The following is a 23,388-nucleotide window of genomic DNA, read 5'->3' as shown; positions in this document are numbered from 1 at the left end:
CCCGGTGATTTAATGGGGTCCATCTGGAATAAAACAGATTTAATCTCCTTAGAAGTAGGAGGTAACAGGAAACTAGGGTGAGAGCAGGATTGATTTTCTTTAGGAAACTGATAAATTTTCAAAAGATCAGAGTCAATATCCACAGATTGAAAAACATTTATAAAATAGTTTCTAGCAAAATTTTTTAAAATAATTAAGTCAGTAATCCAATTGCCATCATTATCTTGTAAAGATAAAACTTTCCCTCTACTTTTTATAATATTAGCAATTAAATGAAAATATTTAGTATTACAATCCGCGTTTTTCCTCCAATCTAAACCAGATTTTTGAGCATAAATTATTCTCTCAATATGATAAATATGATTTAAATCAAAGAGCAATTCCTTTTCCAGGTTAACAAGAAAAGTAGAATAATTTCTAGCAAGCGCAATCTGAATACCATCAATCCTAGCCACCAATCTTTTTTTCTTATTAGCAATATTACCAAAAATATCATGATTCCACCTCTTAATATTATGAAGAAATTCAGTTCTACCTTTAATAAAATCAAAGTTATGTAAATCCCAGTTTCTAACAAAAAAGGAAGAAAAATCATCATGTTCAAGCCAAGCAGCCTTGCATCTAAAAGGATAAGGACCACCTCTACTTTTATCAAATAAAGAAATTAAAATTGGACTATGGTCTGAATAAGTTCGAGCAAGATGCGATACCTGAGTGTTTGGATAGGTATTCAGCCAGCTCGGGTTGCCCAATGCCCTGTCAAGGCGTTCTTGGATAAGCTCCAGTCCTTCTTTCGCATTGTGCCAAGTGAAAGGGTTTCCAGAGAACCCTAAATCGACCATGCATGCAGCCTCGACAAGCTTATTTAGGTCAGCACTTTGAGATTGCCTAAATTTCAGACCACCCGACTTCTCAGAAGGTTTAGTAACTTCATTCAAGTCACCCAAAAAAAGCCACGGAGTATTGTCAGGGGGTAAAGAAGCTTGTAAATCATTCCATAACTTGTGCCTTTGAGGAAGGAGCATGGACAGCAGTTAACAAAACTTCCTTGCTATCAGGGCTAAACTTAAATAAAGCATGGAAATAGTTCCTAGTTTCCCCTTCAATATAATTAATTAATTCAACGTTCTTATTATACATCAACCAAATCCTACCCCTTAAACCATTCGGATTGATGAACTGGAAATCATCAAAACCAAGTAACTTAGCAACTTTCTCGGCCCTTAAGCCATCACTTTTAGTTTCAAGTAGAATAAAAATGCTCGAGCATGAGGTATGAATTCATTGCGAATTACTCCCCTCACGTTCCATAGAACTATCTTCATATCAAGATCTGGAAATTCAGGAACCGGATTGCCATTACAAAACAGAGCATCAAACTTATCCCATTCCTTCCACTGCATCGCATGGTTCATTAGAACCACATCGTGCATCTTCAAAGGTTGAACCATCGAGTCTACTTCTCTGATCGTGTTCTTTGTTTCCCAAAAATTGATGTCGATTTGAAGTCCCACAATCCCTTTTTGGATCTTGAAAATTTTCATAAGGTGATCTGGGCTTTCTAGGTCTTGCTCGCTCTTTCCCAAAGTAAGATCGATTATTTGAGGGTTGGTTGGGGGAGGAATTAGGTCGTGGTTCAGATAGCTTGGCCAAGGTACTTGTTGCTGGTACCATGGTCGAAGAGGCTGATGAGAAATTGGCGCCTGAGGTGGTGGGGTTGGCTTCGGAGGAGATAGGGATAGGAATTGATTGTTGATGAGGTTGGAAATTTGGAGGAGTGTATTGTACATCAATTCTATTTTGGCCGGAGTCGGAGGTGACTCGATCGATGACCATAGCAGAGGAGTGGAGGGTGTCGGAGGAGGGGTCTGGACTATACTGGAAATTTGGGCTGGAGACATGGTGGGTCGGAAGGGAAATTGGGTCATCGGAGTTGTGAATGGTGCCGGAGTTGGCGGAAATGGTGGGGTCGGCATTCGCATCGAAAGAGGCGTTGCCGGAGTTATGGGTTGGCTCTGAAGAATGTGAGTGTTGGATGAGGTTAGGGATGTCCGGGGAAATGACTGGTGGCGAGGAGGTGTTAGAGAATCCCTCCGGTTGATTCTGACAGTCTGGCGGGGAGGACGAATTGGTGGGATTTTTGCTTTGTTTTTCTCCATTTGAGGTGGGTTTCGTGGTTGAAATTACTGGGGTTTGGGTTTCTGTGGTGATCATACTCTGAGTGTTTTGAACTAATATATAAGAAGGTGAAGGGTTTGCATGAAGCTCCATATCTGAAGCCGAGTTGCTGTGTGCCAAATGGCAATGGAGGTCTGAAGATGGAGCAATGGAAGATGAAGGGGAAGCGTGTGAGTTTAGAGAATTAGAAGAAAGATTTGGGGGATTTAGTATGTTATTTTCAAGGAAAGGCTCATCATCGCCTCTTAATATTTTATTTGCTGAAATCTGATTGGTGGGTGAAGGAGGTGTGGGGTCCAGCAGAGCAAATGAATTTGAAGATAAAGTGGAAATGGTTGTTTTAGGATTTTTACCAAAATCCTTAATATTTTTCGCAGCAATATTTGCTGAATTGGGTTTGCTAGAAATCGTAGGAGTAGGCTTCATTGAGGTGGGCTTAGGCGAATTGGGCTTCACTGGGTTGGGCTTCGAGACATGTGGTTGAGCAGATTTTGGAGTATTTGGTGTGGTAGAATTGTGACTAGTTTTTTTTTGGTGAAGACTTAGTTTGACTAAATTTCTTTTTATTAGAAACTATAGTCCAAGGACCATACTCATTAATTAGAAGTATGGGGAACAAAGACCCTTGATTCATAGGTAGTGGAGGAAGTGGACTTTTCATGGATAGTGGAGCAAGGAGACGTGTTGTCTAACACAATATTGTTGCTTGTAGAAGTTGTACAAGTGCTAATATTTTTTCCTTTATCAACTAAAACCACTTTTTGATTACATTTTTCTTTGGTGTGACCAATTTTTCCGCAAGTGAAGCAAAGGCATTGTAAGTTTTCATACTCAATAGATTGCCAGCCATTACCCACCCAAACATTAGTAACCAAAGGGATTGATAAATCTATGTCTAAGCAAACCCTAGCATATCTAGCACGAGTAAGATGATCGGTAGCATAATCAACACGAAGAGGGTTACCTGCTAACTTTGCAATGTCGAAAAGAGCTTCTTTATCATAGTATTCCATAGGTAGTTTCGGAAACCGAATCCAAACAGTCATCCTATTAAAGGGATTCATAGAGGGCCTAAAATTAGGCTTCCATTTTGTGATCATAAGGTAATGGTCTAAAATAAACCATGGACCTCCTAAAATAGCTCTTTCATAATCATCCGGAATTGAAAATCTGAATAGATAGACATCCTTCCCTAAATCAATGACCTCCAAAGTACCTTTGGGTCTACACATAGCTTGAACCCGCTGGGTTATGAAAGAAGGGCGAACCGAAATTCCTAAACACTTCCCCATCAAGGTTAATTTCCATGGCTTCCTTAATTTTTCCAAAGTATCCTTGTGAAAAGAAACTGGTTTGGAAGAAACAGGAGGAGGCAGAGGATCATCCTCCCATTCAGTGGAGGTGATGACAATTTTTTATGCTTCAGATCGAGAACCATTGAGAAGAGGCTTGAACAACTTCTCTAAAGTTTTGTTTAATCACAGGAGAAGGGGTGTTCAAAGGTGTGATAGGTTTATCATCATCTAACATCTGAACATCGTCTAAAGCATGCATGCTCTCTTTTTCTTGTAAAACCTCATGCATAACCAAAACATCATTAGGGGATGTCATATTGATATCAGAATCGATCGATTGAACCACATCCACGCCAGAGACTTGAACAATTACTATGTGATCATCCTTAGGACTAAACACTGAAGAACTATCCATAATGCAAGAGAAAAAAACTTAAAGAAAAGTAAAGAACGAAACAGGGCAGGGCAAAGAGAAAAACTCGCAAGCTGAATACCTGTAAAAAGAAAAACAATTTGAGAAAGAAAGCTAACAAGATCTCTAACAAAGGCTCCCAAGGCCCCCTTGCCTAAGCAAGGAGGGAATTCCTTGATGGTCTCTGAGAGAGAAAGTGAAAGCTAGAGAGAGAACATATTGGGTTTTATTCTTGCAAGGGACTTTAGTCAATTTATACAATTTATGTAGTATTTGTGATTGATAATTTCAGATTTTATGTTATTAATTATTCAGGTTATTTTTTTTTAAAAAAATAAAAAAATTCAAAAAACAGGTTTGGTCAGGTCAAAACCCGGACCGGACCTGATTGTTCAGGTCTAACTCGAAACCGAACCTGTTGAATCAGGTCCGGTCTCCGTTCCTCAAAAATCCCGGCCTGATTCAAGTCCCGATCCCAATAGATTCGGTCCGGTTTTGGACCGGTGTACAGCCCTAATGGGAACATGAGAAAAAATAGTGGTGGAAAACTTGATGGCAAAAAGTACCACTGTTGCACTACATGGTGGTACATTATAATGTACCACGGTATCATTAGGAGGGATTTAAAAAATAATAAAAACCCCACATTGCCCTCCTATGTGCATGTAAAACTACGGTTTGACAATCCCTGACCCAACCCGAATTTACTTAGGGAAACCCGAATTCGAACAACTCGATTTTGACCCGATTTGACCCAAATTTCATATTTAATAATAATATTAAGTTTTACACTATTTTTTTATAGGTTCTAAACATAATCCAAAATCTCGCTCGAACCCGACCTGCTGACCTGAATTGTCACCCTTATATGAAACACATAGGCCCTATGCACCTAGATTCACTCTAATTAATGCAATTGTAACTTGTTTTAATTATGCAAAATTACCAACTAAAATATGTTCTTATTTAAAAATATATTTAAATATAAAAACTAATTTAGTGCATAATCTATTTTTTTTATTCAATCCGAAATAAAGCAACTTAAAATACTATTTTTTTACGACTACACATTAATATTTATTCAAACTTGTATATATATATATATATATATATATATATATATATATATATATATATATACATTCACTAATTAGGTTGAAATATATATATTCAAGATTTTCTTACTATAAAAATAATTATATACATTAAAAATAATTACTTATATAGGAATTTGTAGAAAGATATGGTTAGGAATCTAAGTTGGCAAATATATTATTATACGATTTTTTTTTTTTGGAAGAAAAGATTATGTATTCTTTTTTTATTGAAAACAAAATATTTTGTATTCTATATCATATTATCTCCAAAGATTTTTTGTTTTTTTTTTTTAATTTTTTTTAAAATATAATAAGGATATATCAAAAAATGACATGTGTTATTGCTGGTGTGTCTTTTAATATATAATTATTGATTGGTTGATTAAATAAACTAGGAAAACAATTTTCGTTATGAAAGAAAATGTTTTATCCTCTTGAATCCTAACTGATGTGATGTCTTCACCACTAAATATTTCACTTTGTATATCTTATGTGATGTCCTTCAATTACTTCTCCCTCTTTCTAAATAAAAAAAAAAATCCCTCAAATTCAATTGTCCATAGTTTTGTTTGCCCACCTTTTGTTTCTCTTTTTTCTTTGTACAAGCCAAAAGTAATAGTGATAGTAAACAAAATGAAAAAAAAAAAAACAAAAACAAAAATATTTGCTTGAAATGTAATTACATTATCATGATTATAAGAGGAAAATCTTTAAATATTACTTTTTTTTTTTTTTTTTTTTGGTGAAGCCGAGGGGCAAGCCCTGAAAGGAAAATAAAGCTAGAAACTACAAGAAAAAAACAAAACGAAAACTAAAAACAAAGCGCAACATGAAAGAAAAAACTAAACTAAAAAGACTGTCCTAGCCCAAAGCTAGGCTTTATTCTCCGGCACCATCCTAGGCAAAGCCACTCCTCGCAAGTCCTCTAATAAAACTACACGAAGATCCGCTGGGATCGCCTCAAAAAGAACTAATCGCTGCTCCGAGAGAACCCCAAAGTTAGCCAACCAATCAGCCGCACGATTAGCCTCTCTATAGCAGTGACCGATAGTATATCCCAACCATCACGCATGATCAAGGATTTGCATTTCCGGATTAAATGTATATAAGGAGAGTTGGTTGGAGTCTTATCCACCAACATACGAGCCACCACCTCCGAGTCCACATGAACTTGTACCTTGCGATGCCCCGCATTCCAAGCTATCACCAAACCTCTCATAACAGCCAGCAATTCAGCACGGGTACAGGTGCAACTGCCACAGTTAAATGCATATGTTTCAAATAATTCTCCTCTGTGGCCTCGAATGAGACCTCCACCCCCAGCAGCTCCGGGGTTTCCTTTGGCCGCCCCATCTGAATTTAGTCTCACCCATCCAGGAGGAGGGGGCAGCCAACGGATATACACCTCCTCACGTTTCCTCTTAGTTAATTTCGAGGATATGTCACGGTTGAAAGCTCTTTGAATTTCACCAACTCTTGTTAAGATGAAGCTGCTTTGATCAATAGGAATATCTGTTTCACGAGAGAAGCTCCTCTCGTTCCGCCATCTCCACAACCACCAACAAGCAACAGCGAAGATGATAGGCCAGTCTTCTACCCTCTGATTATTCTCATGGTCAAGATTAGACATCAACCAAGATTTAAAATCTAACTGGCCTTGCTGACCCTGTAAATTCATTCCAAGCTTATACCAAATGACTCTAGCTGCTGGGCAAAACCGAAGAATATGGTCAATATTTTCTTCCACATGCCCACACATAAGGCATCTAGGATTTTGAGTTAGGTGCCAGAGAAATCTCGTAGCATTAGTCATTAGCCTATCATGAAAAGCCAGCCAAAAGAAGAATCGTATTCTCTGAGGAGCTTGTATTCGCCAAATCTTCTTCCAATTTTTTCTATCTTGCTCACTCTCGATCACAGGATCTTCATTCTTGATGATAAGCATTGCTGATTTAATAGAGAATCCTCCATAGGGAGTCCCTTTCCAATATACACTGTCAATCGCATCTTCATCTTCAGTTAGATCATATGCTAACAAATCTTTGAGCACATTTGCGGGTAAATAATCCGCAAATAATTCAAATTTCCAACCCCTGTTGACATCCCACATGCCATGGACTTTCATATTCTGAATATCCATTGGGGGTTCAGCAATAACCAACTCAATCAGAGGTTTCGGGTTTGCCCAACTTTGCTTCCAAAAACTTGTGCCTTTACCATTTCCCACGGCCATTCTTATGCCTTGTTTCAGAACATCTACATTTTCTAAGATCCCCTTCCACGCGTTAGACGCATCAGCTCTAGGCTTAAACATATCGACGTCACATCTTCCTTCACAATATTTATGCCTTAAGACCCTTGACCACAAGGACTCAGGTTCAGTAATTACTCTCCAACCAAGCTTCGATAAAAAAGCTGCATTGGCTTGACGCATTGATCTAAGCCCCAGACCACCTTCCTCTTTTGTTTTTGTTACCTGTTTCCAAGAGACTAAATGGATTTTCCTCTTGTCGTTAGTACTTCCCCAAACAAAAGCTCGAATCTTTTTATCTACTTCATCACAAATACCTTCCAGAGACAGATGCTTTGCTTGCCATCCATGCAACTTTTTTTTCCACTTTTTCAACCAAAAAATTGTAATTAGCGTTGGTCACTCGACCATTGATTGTTGGCACTCCAAGATAAGTGCCAAAATCATCTGTGGACTCCATACCCAACGTTGCACACACTTCATCTCGTACGTCAAGATTAGTATTAGGTGAGAAATATACACGAGATTTATCAATACTCACCTTACTCCCTGATGCGTAACAAAATTTATCAAGGCAATTTTTCATCAATTGGGCTTGGCTCTTACTAGCTTCACAGAACAAAATCAAATCATCTGCAAATGCAAGATTGGTAATTGGAGGCCCTCCTCTACTTGCCCGTGCTGGTTTCCATTCTCCTAATCTAAGCTCTCTATCGATGAGGTGAGCTAGACGTTCCATACAAATAACATACAAGTATGGCGATAAAGGATCTCCCTACCGAATTCCCCTTGACGGTTCAAATTTTTCAGTAGGTTCACCGTTCCAAAGGATACTAAGCTTAGCCGTAGTAATGCATAGCATAACCAAATCAACCATATGCTGTGGAAGCCTTAATTCCAACAGGGATTCTCGAATAAAAGTCCATCGAAGTCTATCATATGCTTTCTCGAAATCAATCTTGACAGCCATGTACCCTGTTCTACCTTGCTTTCTTCTCATTGTGTGTAACATCTCTTGAACAATCACAATATTATCTGTGATTTAGCGTTTCGGAACAAAGCTACACTGTGTAGGAGATATAAGAGTAGGAAGCAGCGGTTTCAATCTATTGATAATTACTTTGGTCACAACCTTGTAAGTAATATTACAAAGTCCAATTGGACGAAAGTGTTTCGCAAATTGAGGCACCTCAAGTTTAGGAATTAGAACCAAGAAAGTGTCATTGAAACCCTCTGGGAATTGCCTACCTTCGAGAATGTCTAGCACCAACTTAATCAAGCTTGGATTGACAAGGTTCTAGTAATATTGATAGAAGAGTGGTTGAAACCCATCAGGGCCGGGGGCCTTATAAGGGTTCATGTCATATAATGCAGCTTGAAATTCACACTGAGCAAAGGGTCGAGTAATCAATTCCCAATCTGATTCAGAGATTTTGGGAAAATAATCCAACAATAAGGAACCACTCGAACTACCAGTAACACCTTCTTCAGAGAAGAGTTCTCGCCAATAATCAAGTACCAAATCCTTAACTTTCGAGGAATCAGTAATCCACTCTCCTGTAGCATCTTTGAGAGTTTCAATACGATTGCGCTTCCTTCTTATGATGGTCGAAAGATGAAAAAATCGAGTGTTGCGATCTCCATCACAAATTGCCTATGCTCTCGATTTTTGGAACCAAAATAATTCCTTCTGTTCCAAAACTTTATTCATCTCCTCTTTCAATTTTATCTCCAATTTGATCAAATGTCTCGGACCACCATCAGCAAGGGAACGTTGGATGCCTTCAAGTCTTGCCCATAACTTAGCTTTCTTCTTGAAAATATTATGGAATACGTTCCTATTCCATTCATTAAGACTAGCAGCAAATGTCGAAAGGAAAGGAATAAGAGGTTCTGAATTTTTCCAGTTGGAATTAACAAACTCATCAAATTTATCATGTTGAATCCACGCAGCTTGAAAGCGAAATGGCTTGATTGCTGTAGGAAGCGGGGCAAAACCCGTAGTACTTATCAATATAGGGCAATGATCTGAGGTACTATGAGGAAGATTACGCACCGCTCCTTCTGCGAACCTCAATCTCCAGTCAGTATTAGCAAATCCTCTATCCAAGCGTGCTGATTTGAAAGTTTCAGGGGAAAGTCCCCTGCTCCAGGTATGATTCGGGCTAGAGCATCCCAAATCAATTAAGTTCATACGGTTGACCCAATCTGAAAATTCACTGCATCTTTTAACCATCTCCGATCCTCCACAACCCGATCTCTCCGACATGTTTATGGTATCATTGAAATCACCTGCAACTAACCATGGACCCGAGAAAGAATTCTTGATGTCTTCCAACTCTTTCCAAAGATCTTTCCTAAGAGAAGAATCCGGACTCGCATAAACGGCCGAAAACATCCAAGGGGCTTCTCCTGTCTTTTCAATTTCCATAGTAATGTGTTGAGTTCTATCATCCAAAATTGTGACAGTCACCAATTCATTCCTCCAAAAGAGCCAAATACCTCCACTGAAGCCTTGCGCGTCAACTCTTGCTTGCCCAGAAAATCCGATTCTATCACACACTTTCTGAGCTTGCTCTCCACTAAGATGTGTCTCAACTAAAGCCAAAACTGTTGGATCATTAATTCTCACTAGCTCTCGAATAGCAGCTAGCTTGTTTCCCGCTCCCTGAACGTTCCATACCATAATTTTTATCGACATAAAAACACATTTAAAAATAGGGTAGCGGTCATATATCCTCTCAGGGATATTAGGCAGAAGATCGAGGAATGCATCCCTCAATGCATCCATCGGTCCTCTTGTACTGATTGGGAGTTCTATCGTTGCCAGCATCTCCGGAGGGTTGTGCCTCGGTGGCAGGAACGAATTCACTTGGAATAGGACTTTGTTGACTATGGGGTGAACTTTGGTTACTGAGGGTCCCTCCATCATGTAGTCCACGAACATCGAGTATGCTGGAGGGCACAAAGTCTCCAGAGTTATCGGTATCCATGGGTAATTCATCATTTGCTTCACTCACACTAGGATCAACTGTTCCAGGATTATGATTTCGAAGAGCAGAAGGGGTTGGGCTTGCTATAGGAATACGGAAATTATGGGCATAACCTTTCGACAAAGAATTTGATCCACCTCTATCAATATTACGAGGATCAAGAGGATCTATATTTTCCTTATTCCTAATGAAGTCCTCCCTATTGGGGGATACAGATGATAAAACCATATCTTTTCCCAAAGATTTATTTCCAATATTATTATCCTGTCCTTGAAATATATCAAACTCCTCAGTGTCAATCTTTTTTAAAGATACTCCTAGATCAAAAGTATCCTGAATTTCCAAATCTACCTCCATCTCATTGAGAGATTCTCCAAACAAAGGGTTGCTTTTGATTCCAGAATTATTTTCTTCCCCTAAGTTCATCGCACCTTCCAATTGATTAAAACTCTCTGAGGGAATATTTTCCTCCTCATCTTCCAAATTTACCACAGCATTATGCTGATTCTGAACAATATCAGTTCCTTCCAAACTTTGGTCCTGATCAAGGATTGCAAATCTTGAGCCATTGTTGTTTCCTTTATTCGGTTGTCCTTGATTCTGACTGTTGTGTTGGGACTTTTGCTTAGCTCTGTAAACAAATTCAGAGGAGCCTTTGGCTTTGCCTTAAGGTTCCTTGTTTCTAGCCTCGATACCTTTGTTCTGTTCACCCTGTTTATCATTCGGACCATCCTTTACTCGAGGATTATACCTTCTAGCTTGTCTTTGCACTAACATCCAAGAACCATATTGGTTATGTTCCTCAGGTCTAGTATAACCACTGCTTTCACCCTTAATATGTCACTCTTCTTCTGCAGTGTTCTTTCACCATACTCATTGAATACCAATTCTAATTCACATTCAGTCTCTTTATGTCCCAGTTTACCACATTGGAAGCAAATTTGCTTCAATCCCTCGTATTGTATCCTCCATACCCTCCCATTGAGTCTGAATTTCGAAAGAAGAGTTTTCGATAAGTCAACCTCAATACTAAACCAAACAAACTGTCCTCTACTCATAGCCTCGGTATGCTTGTCAATGCTAATGACTTTTCCAATCTTAGACCCAATTCTATGAAGGAAATTTTTATCAAAATACTCAACTGACAGTTGAGGGATACGTACCCAAGCAGTTAAATACCTTATTGGGGTATCATCTGCTACAAAATTAGGCACCCATTTTCGAATTGTGAGATAGCTATCTCCAATAATCCACGGTGCTTGTGTTAGCACAAAATTATAATCCTCCATGTTTGTGAATCGCACAATATAATATGCGCATCCAACATCAGTCAAGGTAATATCTCCTTTCAGACTCCATTTGATCCTGAGACGCTTAATAAGAACCTCATAACTTAACTTTTTGTCAAAAAGTTTTATAATCAGCGCATTTAGCCAAGGTCTGCGCAACCTCTGTTTTTCCTCCTTTGTCAGGAGGAAATTAGGGCAAGACTCATCGTCTGAATCGCAATCTAATGGTTCATCATCATCTGAGACCATTACATCCTCTGGATCCTCCCTTGTCGATGTCGAATTCTGCAATCCCCCTTCACCTTTAGTCAAACTGCTGAACGACTTCTTTTGGAGACCTTTGCTCCTATTAATACTTGGTTCTGCAGGATTCATTTCCATCTCCACATCAGAATCGTGATTAGGACCACCCAGGGGAGAATTTTCTGGAGTCCTTTTCACCTTCTTATTCGACCTTCGAATTAGGTATTCTTCTTCAGAAGAAAGTTCACCCGCTCTTCTTTCGCTCTCCATTCGCTTTTAGTAGGATTGAAAGAATATTAGAAATGATTTAGTATACACACTTAAATATTACTCATAGTTTTATTATAATTATTGCAATTTATATTCTTGTAATAATTAATAGAGGATTTACAATTAGACTAATCACGAATGAGTAAACAATTTCTACGTAAAATAAAATGAAATAAAGGATCCTATCTAAATCCAAAATTAAATGCAAGTGGATGAGTTAACTTTTCTATGAATTTAAAAGTTTTAATTAATTGAAACTAAAGGATTTTACAATAATTGAAGAAGACCAACTTTTAGTTGATGCTACAAGAAGCCCTTTTAGAAAGCGTAAGATTATGAAGTTGACCCATATCCATCAATTTTCCGTAATTGGATCCCTACCCGTTGGTTAGAATCCCCTTCATCATTATAAGCATAAGCGAATCCACCATGCCGGGTCAAATCCATACCCTCCATTTCATCAACGGGCGATATTCGTAGAAGTTTGAGCTTATGAAGGACCAAAAAAAGAGGACCCATTGTGAAGCTAACCCACCCGATTATAGACAAGATTTGAACAACATTGGCTTCCAAAAGCCTACCACCCCCACCCATAAACAAACCATATGGTCGACCGGTTTTACCCGAGACCGGATAAACCTCGTCGACATACTTCTTGCTTGCAAAAAGCGCCGTAAAAAGGACACCCCACGCTCCACACCCGCCATGTAGTTGGGCTGCCTCTAACGGGTCATCATATTTGTATCGCTCTGCTAACTTGTTTGAGCCCATTAGTACCCCAGCCGCCACAAAACCGCAAATTATTGCAGCCCATGGCTCGACCACAGCACATCCAGATGTGATTGCCGCGAACCCACCCAATAAACCATTGCAAACATCAGTAATGTTCCAATGACCCGAAAGAATTCTTTTACCAAATAATGTGGTTAGAGCGGCCGTGCATCCCGCTAATGTTGTAGTGACCGCAGTCCTTCCAACCGCGCTCCATTGACCATAGTATGCTTGTGACCCATCATAAGTCACAAGAATTTTAGTAAAGGAACCTGGATTGAATCCATACCACCCAACCCATAGTAGAAAAGTCCCTAAGACCACCAGTGAGGCACTATGACCCCTCAATGCAACAGATCGGCCCTCGTGGTCAAATCTTCCAATCCTACAAATAAATTAAATTAAATTAACGAACATGGAATATAATTTTTTTACTAATTATACAATATAAATTTATTGAGCCTAGAAAAAGAAAACAACAAAAATTAATTTAGAGGCAACAAAAATAATAAGATAAGATACCATTGTTGAACAAAAATTTTGAGGTGGGAAAATTTTGAAACACACATTTTTGTTACGTGTAATGAAATTAAAACCACATAAAATGCTATCCTTTAACGCTGATTCAGCTCACTAAGGTTAAAATTATGGTCCAAAATAATTACTTTAAATCTAAACTAATCACTAAACAGTTTTGGCTAAAAAAAAAAAAACACATAGTTTTGAACAGTCCAAAACCAATACGGAGTATTATTGCTGAAGTTTTACCAGAAACACTAGTTTGTTGTTACTACTAGTTTGCTAAGTATTTGAATTTATTTTCCTTATAATCCAATGCTCATTCTGTAATCCCCAAATTGTCAATGCCCTTTTTGGTACTTGGTGAAATATTCTGACAATGTAGTACATATCTTCGAATAATTTCACCTAGAAATGTACTCCCCATACTACAATGCTGATTGATGACAAAAATATTAAGAATGTCAAAATGGTCAAAAGTTTAATGGTATGTAGTTTGTATTCTTTGTAATTGCTACTAGAAAGTACGGCACGAATATGGTAACTAATGTTTATTTATTTATGGAAAATTTAATTTAAATAATAAAACATTTGACGTATTTATTTTTAATGATCCAACCTTTTAATTATTCTATAATAATCCAAGCTTTGGCGGGTGTCTTAGATTATCAGGCCTAGCAGGCCACTTAACCTAAAAGTGCAGGTCATCTTCCACGTGTTGGATTGTCATTTGTCCAATAAATATTTTTATTTTTATTTTACAAAAAATTAATTTTTTTAAAAAGAAATCCCTTTTTTTCCCTCCTTCTTCTTCCCTTCAAACCTCCATGACAACACCACCACCACCACCGCTACCCCTCCAAAAATCGACCACCACCACTCCCTCCCCTCCAAAATCCGATCACCATTCGCCACCACTCCTTTCCCTCCAAAATCCGACCACCACCACGCACGACACCACCCCTCCACTCCAAAATCCGACCGCCCACAGTCGGTTCCTCCAATTGTCGAACACCCCACCTCCTTCCTTCTCCTCCATAATTCCCGGCAGCTTATTCCTTCCTCCTTCCTTCCTTTCTCTTTCCTTCCTCCCTCCTCCATATATCTTTCCCTTCACTCTCTATTAATTTCTATCCCCTCCACCTAGCCACCAACGACTGTCCACGCACCGCCAACTTCCCTTTATCGTCCTCAATTTCTCTCTCTTCGTTCTCAATTTTCGGCTGCCGCCTACCCCCAATTGGCACCGATTTCTCAGCTCGCCCCCTAGAATAACATAACCCTTTTTCGATTTCTAGGTTTTTGGTGTTTTAGGTTTTGGATTTTAGGGAATTGGGGTGGTTTTGAGGGAAGTCGGTAACTGGACAAGGGAGTGGGTTTTGGGGTGGATTTCGAGGGGCAGCAGCTGCGCTGGGGTGAGGGGAGGGGGAGGGACGGCAGGGGGGTAGGGGTGGCGGTGGTCGGAAACTTGAAAAGAGAGTGGGAAGGGCGGCAGAGAGGTGTGTGTTGGGTTTTACCTTTTTTTTTTTTTTTTTTTTGCCAAAAAAATTTAAAATGAAATAAAAAAAAAAATTACCTGAGAAACAGGTTGCAGGTCACCTTGGCCTAATAATCTAAGATACCCCTCAAAGCTTGGATTATTAAGGAATAATCAAAAGGTTGGATTATTAAAAATAAATACGTTAAAGGTTGGATTATTAAAAATAAATACGTTAAAGGTTGGATTATTTAAATCAAATATTTATTTATTTATTTATTGTTGCAAATAACTTGGGTTTATTTAATCCTCTAGTTTGCATTAATAACTGAATAAGTAATAGTTGACTCATACCAAATGAGTACTAATGCATGATCTGTGCACCACGGTGCACCATGCGCATGATGCACCCTATTAAATAAAAAAAAAGACGAAAATAACATTTATTTGTTTTAAAAAGAACATTTAAGTATTAGAAAAAGAACATTTAAGTATTAGAAAAGAACATGCATTACTAAAGAACATATTACAAAAGAACGTGATTAAAACTTTATTAAAATTTCATGGAAAATTACATAAACTTTACCAAAGATAGGCCTCAAAAATAGTTTTCTCTCTCTTCAATTTTCCATAATAATTTTAGTTCTTTCTCTAAAATTATTTTCAACTAAAAAGAATTCAAGATTTCATTTTCAAATTAAATTTCAAAATTCAAAATAACATATGTTATAAGAACATGAGTTATAAGGTAAAGAACATAGTTCATATCCAAAGAAACACAAATTAAACTCAAAGAATGTATGATATATATATATATATATATATATATATATATATATATATATATATATATATATATATATATATATATATATATATATATATATAAAATAAAAAAAATAAAAAGAAAAAGAAAAAAAATAATTTGTAATGTGCATCACTCATCACTTTAAAGAACATAATAGCCAAATTCAAATAACATACTTTGGGTCTGTTTACATTTACTTAATTTCAGTCCAGTTCAGCTCCAATCAGTTTAGTTCAGCTCCTAATTTCCCTCTCTCATAAAATATTCATTTCAGCTCAGCTCAGTTCAGTTCAGTTCAGCTCTAATTAGTTCAGTTCAATTCAGTTCAGCTCCAATTAGTTCGGTTCAGTTCATTTCAGTAAATGTGAACAAGCCCTTTGTATCATTAAAACTCAAAAAAATATGTTTAATAAACAGATGTTAAAAAATATAAGAGAAAAAGAACATAATATCAAACATATATATAGGTATATTTTTTGTCAAATATAAATATGCTCTTTGTTAAACACGTTGCAATTAATATAAAATGGATTAAAATAAAAATTATTGCAATTACTCTGAAATTGAGGAAATATTTTTAGAGTATATACGAAGTACTAGCTTATTATTCACATCAATAATATTTTTTTTAGAAATAAATCAATTCATTAATAAAAATACATACGACATGTACAAATGAAATCTAAATTAACAAATACATGCATAAATTGAATCAAATAAGGGTTTCCTACATCAAAGCTCCAATCAAAGATAAGTTAAAAATACAATCAAAGAAAAATTTTGCACATTTCAAGTGAGATAAATAAAAAAAACAATTTAAGTGGAGTATCTTTTTACAATCCAAAATCTTAAAATTTGAATTTCAACTGTTAAATTAATATACTTTATTACAATTATGTACTTTAGTTGTTCTTGATTATAATGTTTGAACTACATAAATAGCCAACCTACGGCCATATTGTTGGAATTTTTATTATAGACATATGTTTATATTAAAAAAAAAAAAAATCCTCCACGGTTCAAAATTGAATTCTTTGGTACAAAGGTTTGCTTGTTTCATTCTCTAATCTAGCTCAAAAAAAAAAAAAAAAAAAAAAAAAAAAAAAAAAAAAAAAAAAAAGCCCAAGGTTCAAGGGTATAAACTTGTATTTTTCGATAATACTCCCTACGTTCTTAATGTGAAAAAACTTTATTAAAATGACATTTTTTCTCATGAAAGCTCCTAATAACTCTACTTTAAATTAACAATAAACAAGTACCAGACTTCTAATAAATATTTTACGTGCTGTTCCTCTACCATGCCAATTTAATTACTTGTTTGTTAACTTATATATCTAAACCACACTATCAACTCGACTATTAATTCAGTTCAATTCAGAACGTAAAATTTGTAGATTACCTCGGACCTTCAATGAAGGCACCCCAAAATCCAGCAATTCCACCAACCATATGAACAACACCAGAGCCAGCAAAATCGATTACGCCCGACCCAAACAACGGGTGAGTGTTACTGGCACTCGCCCACCCGTCTTCTGACCAAAACCAATGTGAAACCACCGGGTAAACGAACCCGGTTAAGAACGACGAGTATATCAAATACGCCACGAACTGAGTCCTCTCAGCAATAGACCCACTAGTGATTCCAGCAGCTGCAATCGCAAACGACCATTGATACAGAAAGTAAGGAAAATCAACGTCACTATTGGGAAAAGACTCGAGGGCAAAGAACCGGCGTCCGATGAAGGGGTTACTAGGAGAGCCGAAAGCTAAAGCGAATCCGAAGAGATAGTAGAAGAGAGCCCCAGCAGCAGCGTCAAGGACGTTGGTAAGCATGATGTTCATGGTGTTCTTAGCACGGACGGAGCCAGCGCAGAGCATGGCGAACCCGACTTGCATGGAGAAGACGAGGTAAGCGGAGAAGAGAAGGAAGGTGGAGTCTAAGGCGTAGGTTGTGGAGGCAAACTGTGTGGAGGTGGAGGTGAAGCGGGAGCAGATGTAGGCAGCTGCTGCAAAGGGGTTAGAAGTGTTGGGGCCAAAGAAGGTGGCAAGCTCAGTGGTAGAACACGGGGCTAGTGGTGGCGTGGAAGAAGACATGATGGGTGGTGGTGGAGGCGGCGAGGGTGGTTGGAGGGAATGAGATTGGGTGGAGAGGGAGTGGGGAGTAAATGGGTGGTGGTAGATCCTATCTTATAGGAAAGGAGAGATTCACGTGAGATAAAGTGGACCAATGGAAGTGGAAAATGACTATGTCTATTGTGTGATGTTGTGTCCCTCCCTATAACGGCACCTGAAATACTTGCGGAGCACAAGAATTAAATTAATAATTAATAAAGAGGAAAAACAAACAGATTATCTTTTGTGTTATACTTAAATAAACAATTACAAACAAAAATATCTTCTCTGTTTAAATGTGATAAATAAAAGTGTAATAATACCTCTTTTTAATACTCCCTATGTTTTATTTGCTTCATTTCTCCGTGAGCGGAATTTCATGATAAATTGGAGAAAGTAATAAAATATGAAGGTAGAGGGGTAAGTGTAAGAATTAATATATATATATATATATATATATATATATATATATATATATATATATATATATATATATATATATATATATATATATATATATATATAAAAGTAGTAGAGAGAATTTGAGAAGACCGAGAGAATATAAAAATTAATAAAATATGGTTTATAGTTGGTCCACTAGGTAAGAGAAATTAATTAAAATTTCCAAATAAGGAAATAGAGCAAGTTTATAAAAAGGGCTGAAAAAGGAAAGTTGAACAAATATTTAAAAATGAAGTGAGTATGTATTAGGGCCTATTCTGATTTAGGTCCTATTCAATTCAACTTAATTTCAATTCAGTTCAGCTCAAATCAGTTCAGTTCAGCTCCTAATTTTCTTCTCTCATAAAATATTCATTTCAGCCAAGTTCAGTTCAGTTAAGCTCTAATCAGTTTAGTTCAGTTTAGCTCATTACAATAAATGTGAACAAGCCCTTACTGAATAGAATTGATTGGAGCTTAACTGAATTGAACTTAAAATAAGGTGAAGCGAACACACTAGGTGAAAAAACGAAATTGGCACCGGTTCAAAACCCCTTAATGACATCGGTTTGAACCGGTGCCAATGTGGGGGGGGGGGGGGTGGGGGTTGCCAATTACTAACTTGCAAAGCCACTGGTTCAAACCGGTGGCAAAAATGGTTGTTGGCACCGGTTAACCGGTGCCAAAAATGGCCCAAAAAATTTTATCAAATGTTTTTGGCACCGGTTAACTAGTGCCAAAAGTGCCCAAAATTTTAATTTTTTTTCACTTAACAATTAAATCAACTAAAAAAATAACAACATCCTAATATAAATCGAATTGGTTTCAATATAATCCAAAATTTACAATATATAATCAAATCCAAAATTACAATATAGATCAATTACAACATATAAATAAATTAAAAAAATTACATTATAAATAATAAAAAAAATTACAATATACTCGTAAATAAAAAAAATTACAATATAAACATATCAATATTCTTGCATAATCAATGTACCTGCACCAATTAAAATAAAAAAAAAATAGTAAAATAAGCTTCGGAAAAAAAAAAACCCTAGAAATTCAATCCAAACAATTCATACCTAGAAAAAAAAAGCAGAAATTCAAACCCGGGAAAAAAAAAACCCCTGAAATTGAAATCGAAATTAAAAAAAAAAAATCAAAATTGAAAAAAAAAAAAACCAAAATTGAAATTGAAAAAAAAAAAACAAAAAATCGAAAAAAACAAAATCAAAATCGAAAAAAAAACAATTAAAATTGAAACCCAAAAATTAAAATCAAAATTGAAACCCAAAAAACCTAAATAAAAAAAAGGAAAATTTGTCAAGAATAAGCCAACCTTTGTCCGGTTAACTCAAAATAAGTCAACCTTTTGATTAACTAAAAATAAGTCGACTTTTATAGGGTATCTTCTCAAAATAAGTCATGACCTGTTGAATTTTAAGATTACCGGTTGTTTGGGTTAATTATGTCACATGTCATTATGTAATTGGTCCTTTTATATAAAAAAATTTGATTTACATTCAATTTTGATTAGTTATGTTAAACAAACCTTTTGTTCAATTTACAATAATATCAAATAAAAAATAAACTAAAATACATTTCAGCCACTTACCCACTGCCAGCCTCACTCCCCACCATCTCCCTTGCCACCGGCCGCCGAACGGCGGTCACCCCCTCCCCTGGCCCACGCGACCAACCCCTACCCACGAACACATATCCCTCCCAGCCTTACTTACCCGGTTACCCCTTTCCCGTTTCCCCAAACCCAAACTCAAACCCAAACCCCGACACCTACTCTTCTTTCGCTCTGTAGTTCACCAGAAATTCGCCGCACAAAATGTCAACGGTTGGTTTCGGGGTTGGTTTAAGGGTTTGGGGTGGAGAAGGGCAGGGGGGTCAACTCACGGTAGGGGAAGCGAGAAAGGGAAAAGAGGAAAGAGGAAAGGGAAGCTGGGAGGGATAGGTGTTTGGGTTTAGGTGGGGTGTTGACATGGATGGGGAAAGGGAGGGGATACAAGCACCATGCCGGCAGGGGGGGGGGAATCGCTGACGGTGGTAGAGGAGAGCTGGTGGAGATGGGGTTGCTGAGATTTTTTTTTTATTTTTTAAATTATTGTAATTATTTACATTTAATAAAATAATAAGTTATTTTAATTAAAGAATGACTTGTTTAGTAGGTTTTAGGTCATTGGACCTATTAAAAGAAAATATCTCTGAAAGTCGACTTATTTTGAATTAATTGAAAAGTTGACTTATTTTGAGCTAATCATGCAAAGGTTGGCTTATTCTTGACAAATTTTCCTAAAAAAAAAATCCCAGAAATTAAAAAAAAAAACCAAAATCAAAAATCAAAATCAAAATTGAAACCCAGAAAACCAAAATCGAAAAAAAAATCCCAGAAATCGGAAAAAAAACAAAATCGAAAAAAAACAAAAATCGAAAAATTGGAATCGAAAAAAAAACAATTAAAATCGAAAAAAAACCAGAACTCGGAAAAAAAAAACCCAGAAATGGAAATCGAATAAAAATCGATTAAAATAAAAAAAATCGATTAAAAACTCAGAAAATGGTGTTGCATGTCTTCGTGGTGGAAATCGAATTCAAGAGCTCGTGGTAGAAGGAGATGAGAAAGAGCTCGTGGCGCATTGAGTGAGCACTGAGCTCATGGTAGAACGAAGGAGATGAGAAGGAAAGAGGAGGAGAGGAGAGGAGAGGAGAGAAAGAGAAGGAAAGAGGAGGAGAGGAGAGAGAAAGAGAAGGAAAGAGGCACATGAGGAGAAGAGAGAGCGTAGGGTTTGGGGGGGGGGGGTTTATGGGGTGGGTTTTTTTAAAAAAATATTAAATGGCACCGGTTCACTTGAACCGGTGGGCTTAATGTTTTTTGCCACCGGTTTGAAGTGAACCGGTGCCTTATATACTGGTTCATTAGGCCGCCAATTTTTTAGCCCATTTTTGCCACCAGTTTGGACTGAACCAGTGGCAATAAGGTGGTGCCTTTTTGAAATTTTCTACTAGTGACAGACCCTCATGGCCTTATTATATGCAATATTTACTAAAAAAAGAATGCTAAATATTATTTGCAATAATTTTACATTATTAAAAAAAAAAAAAAGGTGTTTGGTTAGGAAAAAAAAAAAGCGAGTATAAGTGAGGAGGAGAGAATATGAAAAATATTAAATTAAAATGTAATATGAGAGTATCACTGGTATTAGCTTATTCTCTCCTCTCCTCTCCTCTTCTCTTCTTCTCTCTTCTAGGGTTTCTCCAAAATCTTGATCGTTTAGGCTCCGGCCCTTTTCCCTAAATTTTCTTTAGTTTTGTAATTTAGGTTTCACTAAATCTACACGAGCAAGTGTAGATACGTGTCTCTCCCTATGGTGGAGTCGTTAGTTTTTGTTAGTTTAGTTGTTTGTTTATGTTTAGGATTTGTTTGTGGGTTAGGGTTTATAAAAAAGATAATCATCTTTTGCCCTATTGTCAGTTCTTTTGTAAAGATTTGTTCGGGATCGCAACGGTTGTCAAGTTTTCAAATGCGTTCAAGCGAATCAGATGAAAATCATTCTTACGGCTACAACAAATCATTAGATCGTCTCTTCGAAAAGGCTGTATATTCCAGCGATGTGTGCAAGAGATGTACCACAGTGCAAGATTTTTTCAACGATACGTAGCTTTGATGAAGGAAACTCTAATTTGATTTAATTTTATGTATTTGTTGATGTAGATTTCATTTGTAGATGCTGGATGATTTTTTATTAATTAATTGATTTGTTTCAAAAAACAAATATGAGTATTACTAGTTTGGAGAAAAATGGTAAATTTTTCAAAAAAAACGAAAATGAAGCAAGTAATGAGATACGACAACAAAAGGAAACATGAAACAAGTAATAAAATTCGGTAGGAGTATTAAATTTTATTTTTTATTTTTCATTTATCTTATTCTCTCATCATCATATTTATTTCTATCACTTTTTTTGCCCTATTAAAGACTCACAAGCAAAAATTTTAAGATTCATGCAAATTCATTTATTGCAAATAATATATATATTTTTTTATTTATTTTTTATTTTTTAAGAAAGGATACAAACAGATTACATATTAATACTAAAGCTAATAAAGTTAACCGCCGCTTCTTCTGCTATAAGATGAGCTCTTTGAACGCGCTGACGATCAGCCTTGCGTATACTACAGAACTGGAAAGTTGAGCCAAGACGCTGAATCTTGCGGATGAGCCAAATATAAGCTATATTACCATGACCATCCCCCCGTAGAAGGGAAACCAGATTACATGAGTCCGTAAACACCGTGATGGAATGAAACCCACTATCCAAAGCCCATTGTAACCCATACAAGCATGATAGTGCCTCCGCATGTAAAGCCGAAGAACATACCCCAAAGTTACTTCCACCAATGATCCGATCATCCAACGGGTCATCATTATCCAAGCACCATCCTATACCGGCATGTTGAGAGTCTTTGAACCAAGACCCATCTATTTGCATGAAAAGAAGAGCACTCCCCTAAGAATTCATTCCAAGTTGAGCAACGTAAAAACCAGGCGGATGAGGGGAGCCACCATCACCCCCACATCATTTGGCGAACTTGCAAAGGCATCCAAAGCAACAAAAATGGAATGTGATTCCATTACCTCTGCGAACTGTGAATCAAACGGGCGAGATGCGAACGAATCCTTAAAGATTACGGAATTCCGACATAGCCACAAACTCCAAAGCGTACCGACAAAGGTACCTAAGCGAGTACTAGAAGGCCCATCCAGACTAATAAAAAGTCGGATATAATCTTGGATCCAATCTGATGAAGAAAGGTCTCCATTAAATTCTGAGCGGATACCAAGGCATCCACCCCTCCAAACTAATCGTGCAGTACTGCACATTCTGAAAAGATGTTGCAAGTCCTCTGGTTCGGAACGACAGAGGTCACATAATACATCTTGAATCGGAACACCTCTTTGCTGGAGCTGTACCTTAACTGCAAGAGTGTGATGTAGCAGTTTCCATAAAAAAAGCTTCCATTTAGATTGTAACTGGAGAGACCAAAGTACTTTCCACAAGGAATCAGTACTAGATAGTGTGGAAACAGGAGAAAGTTGCAATTGGAGCATTGCATAACCTGTTTTCACCGAGTAGCTTCCAGATGGGGTGGTCACCCAAAACCGAAAGTCTTCCTTAGTCGTATCAGGTTCCTCCATCGCGAGGATTGTAGAGG

At 37.1% G+C, this 23,388-nt stretch overlaps 3 protein-coding genes across 3 annotated transcripts; all 3 read right to left on the bottom strand.

Annotated features, from left to right (window-relative positions):
• Window positions 1-2,774: 2,774 nt before the first annotated feature.
• Window positions 2,775-3,410, bottom strand: LOC145632943 (uncharacterized). The gene has a single exon (XM_081685264.1). The coding sequence runs from the start codon at window positions 3,408-3,410 to the stop codon at window positions 2,775-2,777; it is 636 nt and encodes a 211-aa protein (XP_081541390.1).
• A 4,130-nt stretch (window positions 3,411-7,540) lies between these two features.
• On the bottom strand, window positions 7,541-8,203 carry LOC145632942 (uncharacterized). Its single transcript, XM_081685263.1, has 2 exons — window positions 8,053-8,203; window positions 7,541-7,959 (listed from the first exon to the last, which is right to left on the bottom strand). The coding sequence occupies exons 1-2, from the start codon at window positions 8,201-8,203 to the stop codon at window positions 7,541-7,543; spliced, it is 570 nt and encodes a 189-aa protein (XP_081541389.1).
• A 4,038-nt stretch (window positions 8,204-12,241) lies between these two features.
• On the bottom strand, window positions 12,242-17,843 carry LOC145632128 (ammonium transporter 1 member 1-like). The gene is made up of 2 exons (XM_081684419.1): window positions 17,003-17,843; window positions 12,242-13,184 (listed from the first exon to the last, which is right to left on the bottom strand). The coding sequence occupies exons 1-2, from the start codon at window positions 17,695-17,697 to the stop codon at window positions 12,362-12,364; spliced, it is 1,518 nt and encodes a 505-aa protein (XP_081540545.1). The 5' UTR covers window positions 17,698-17,843; the 3' UTR covers window positions 12,242-12,361.
• Window positions 17,844-23,388: the final 5,545 nt, after the last annotated feature.

The sequence above is a fragment of the Chenopodium album genome, chromosome 5 (assembly GCF_948465745.1).
Source record: "Chenopodium album chromosome 5, dcCheAlbu1.1, whole genome shotgun sequence".
Lineage (NCBI taxonomy): Eukaryota > Viridiplantae > Streptophyta > Magnoliopsida > Caryophyllales > Amaranthaceae > Chenopodium > Chenopodium album.
The sequence above is the reverse complement of the archived record's forward strand: the minus strand, read 5'-3'. Positions and strand labels throughout refer to the sequence as shown.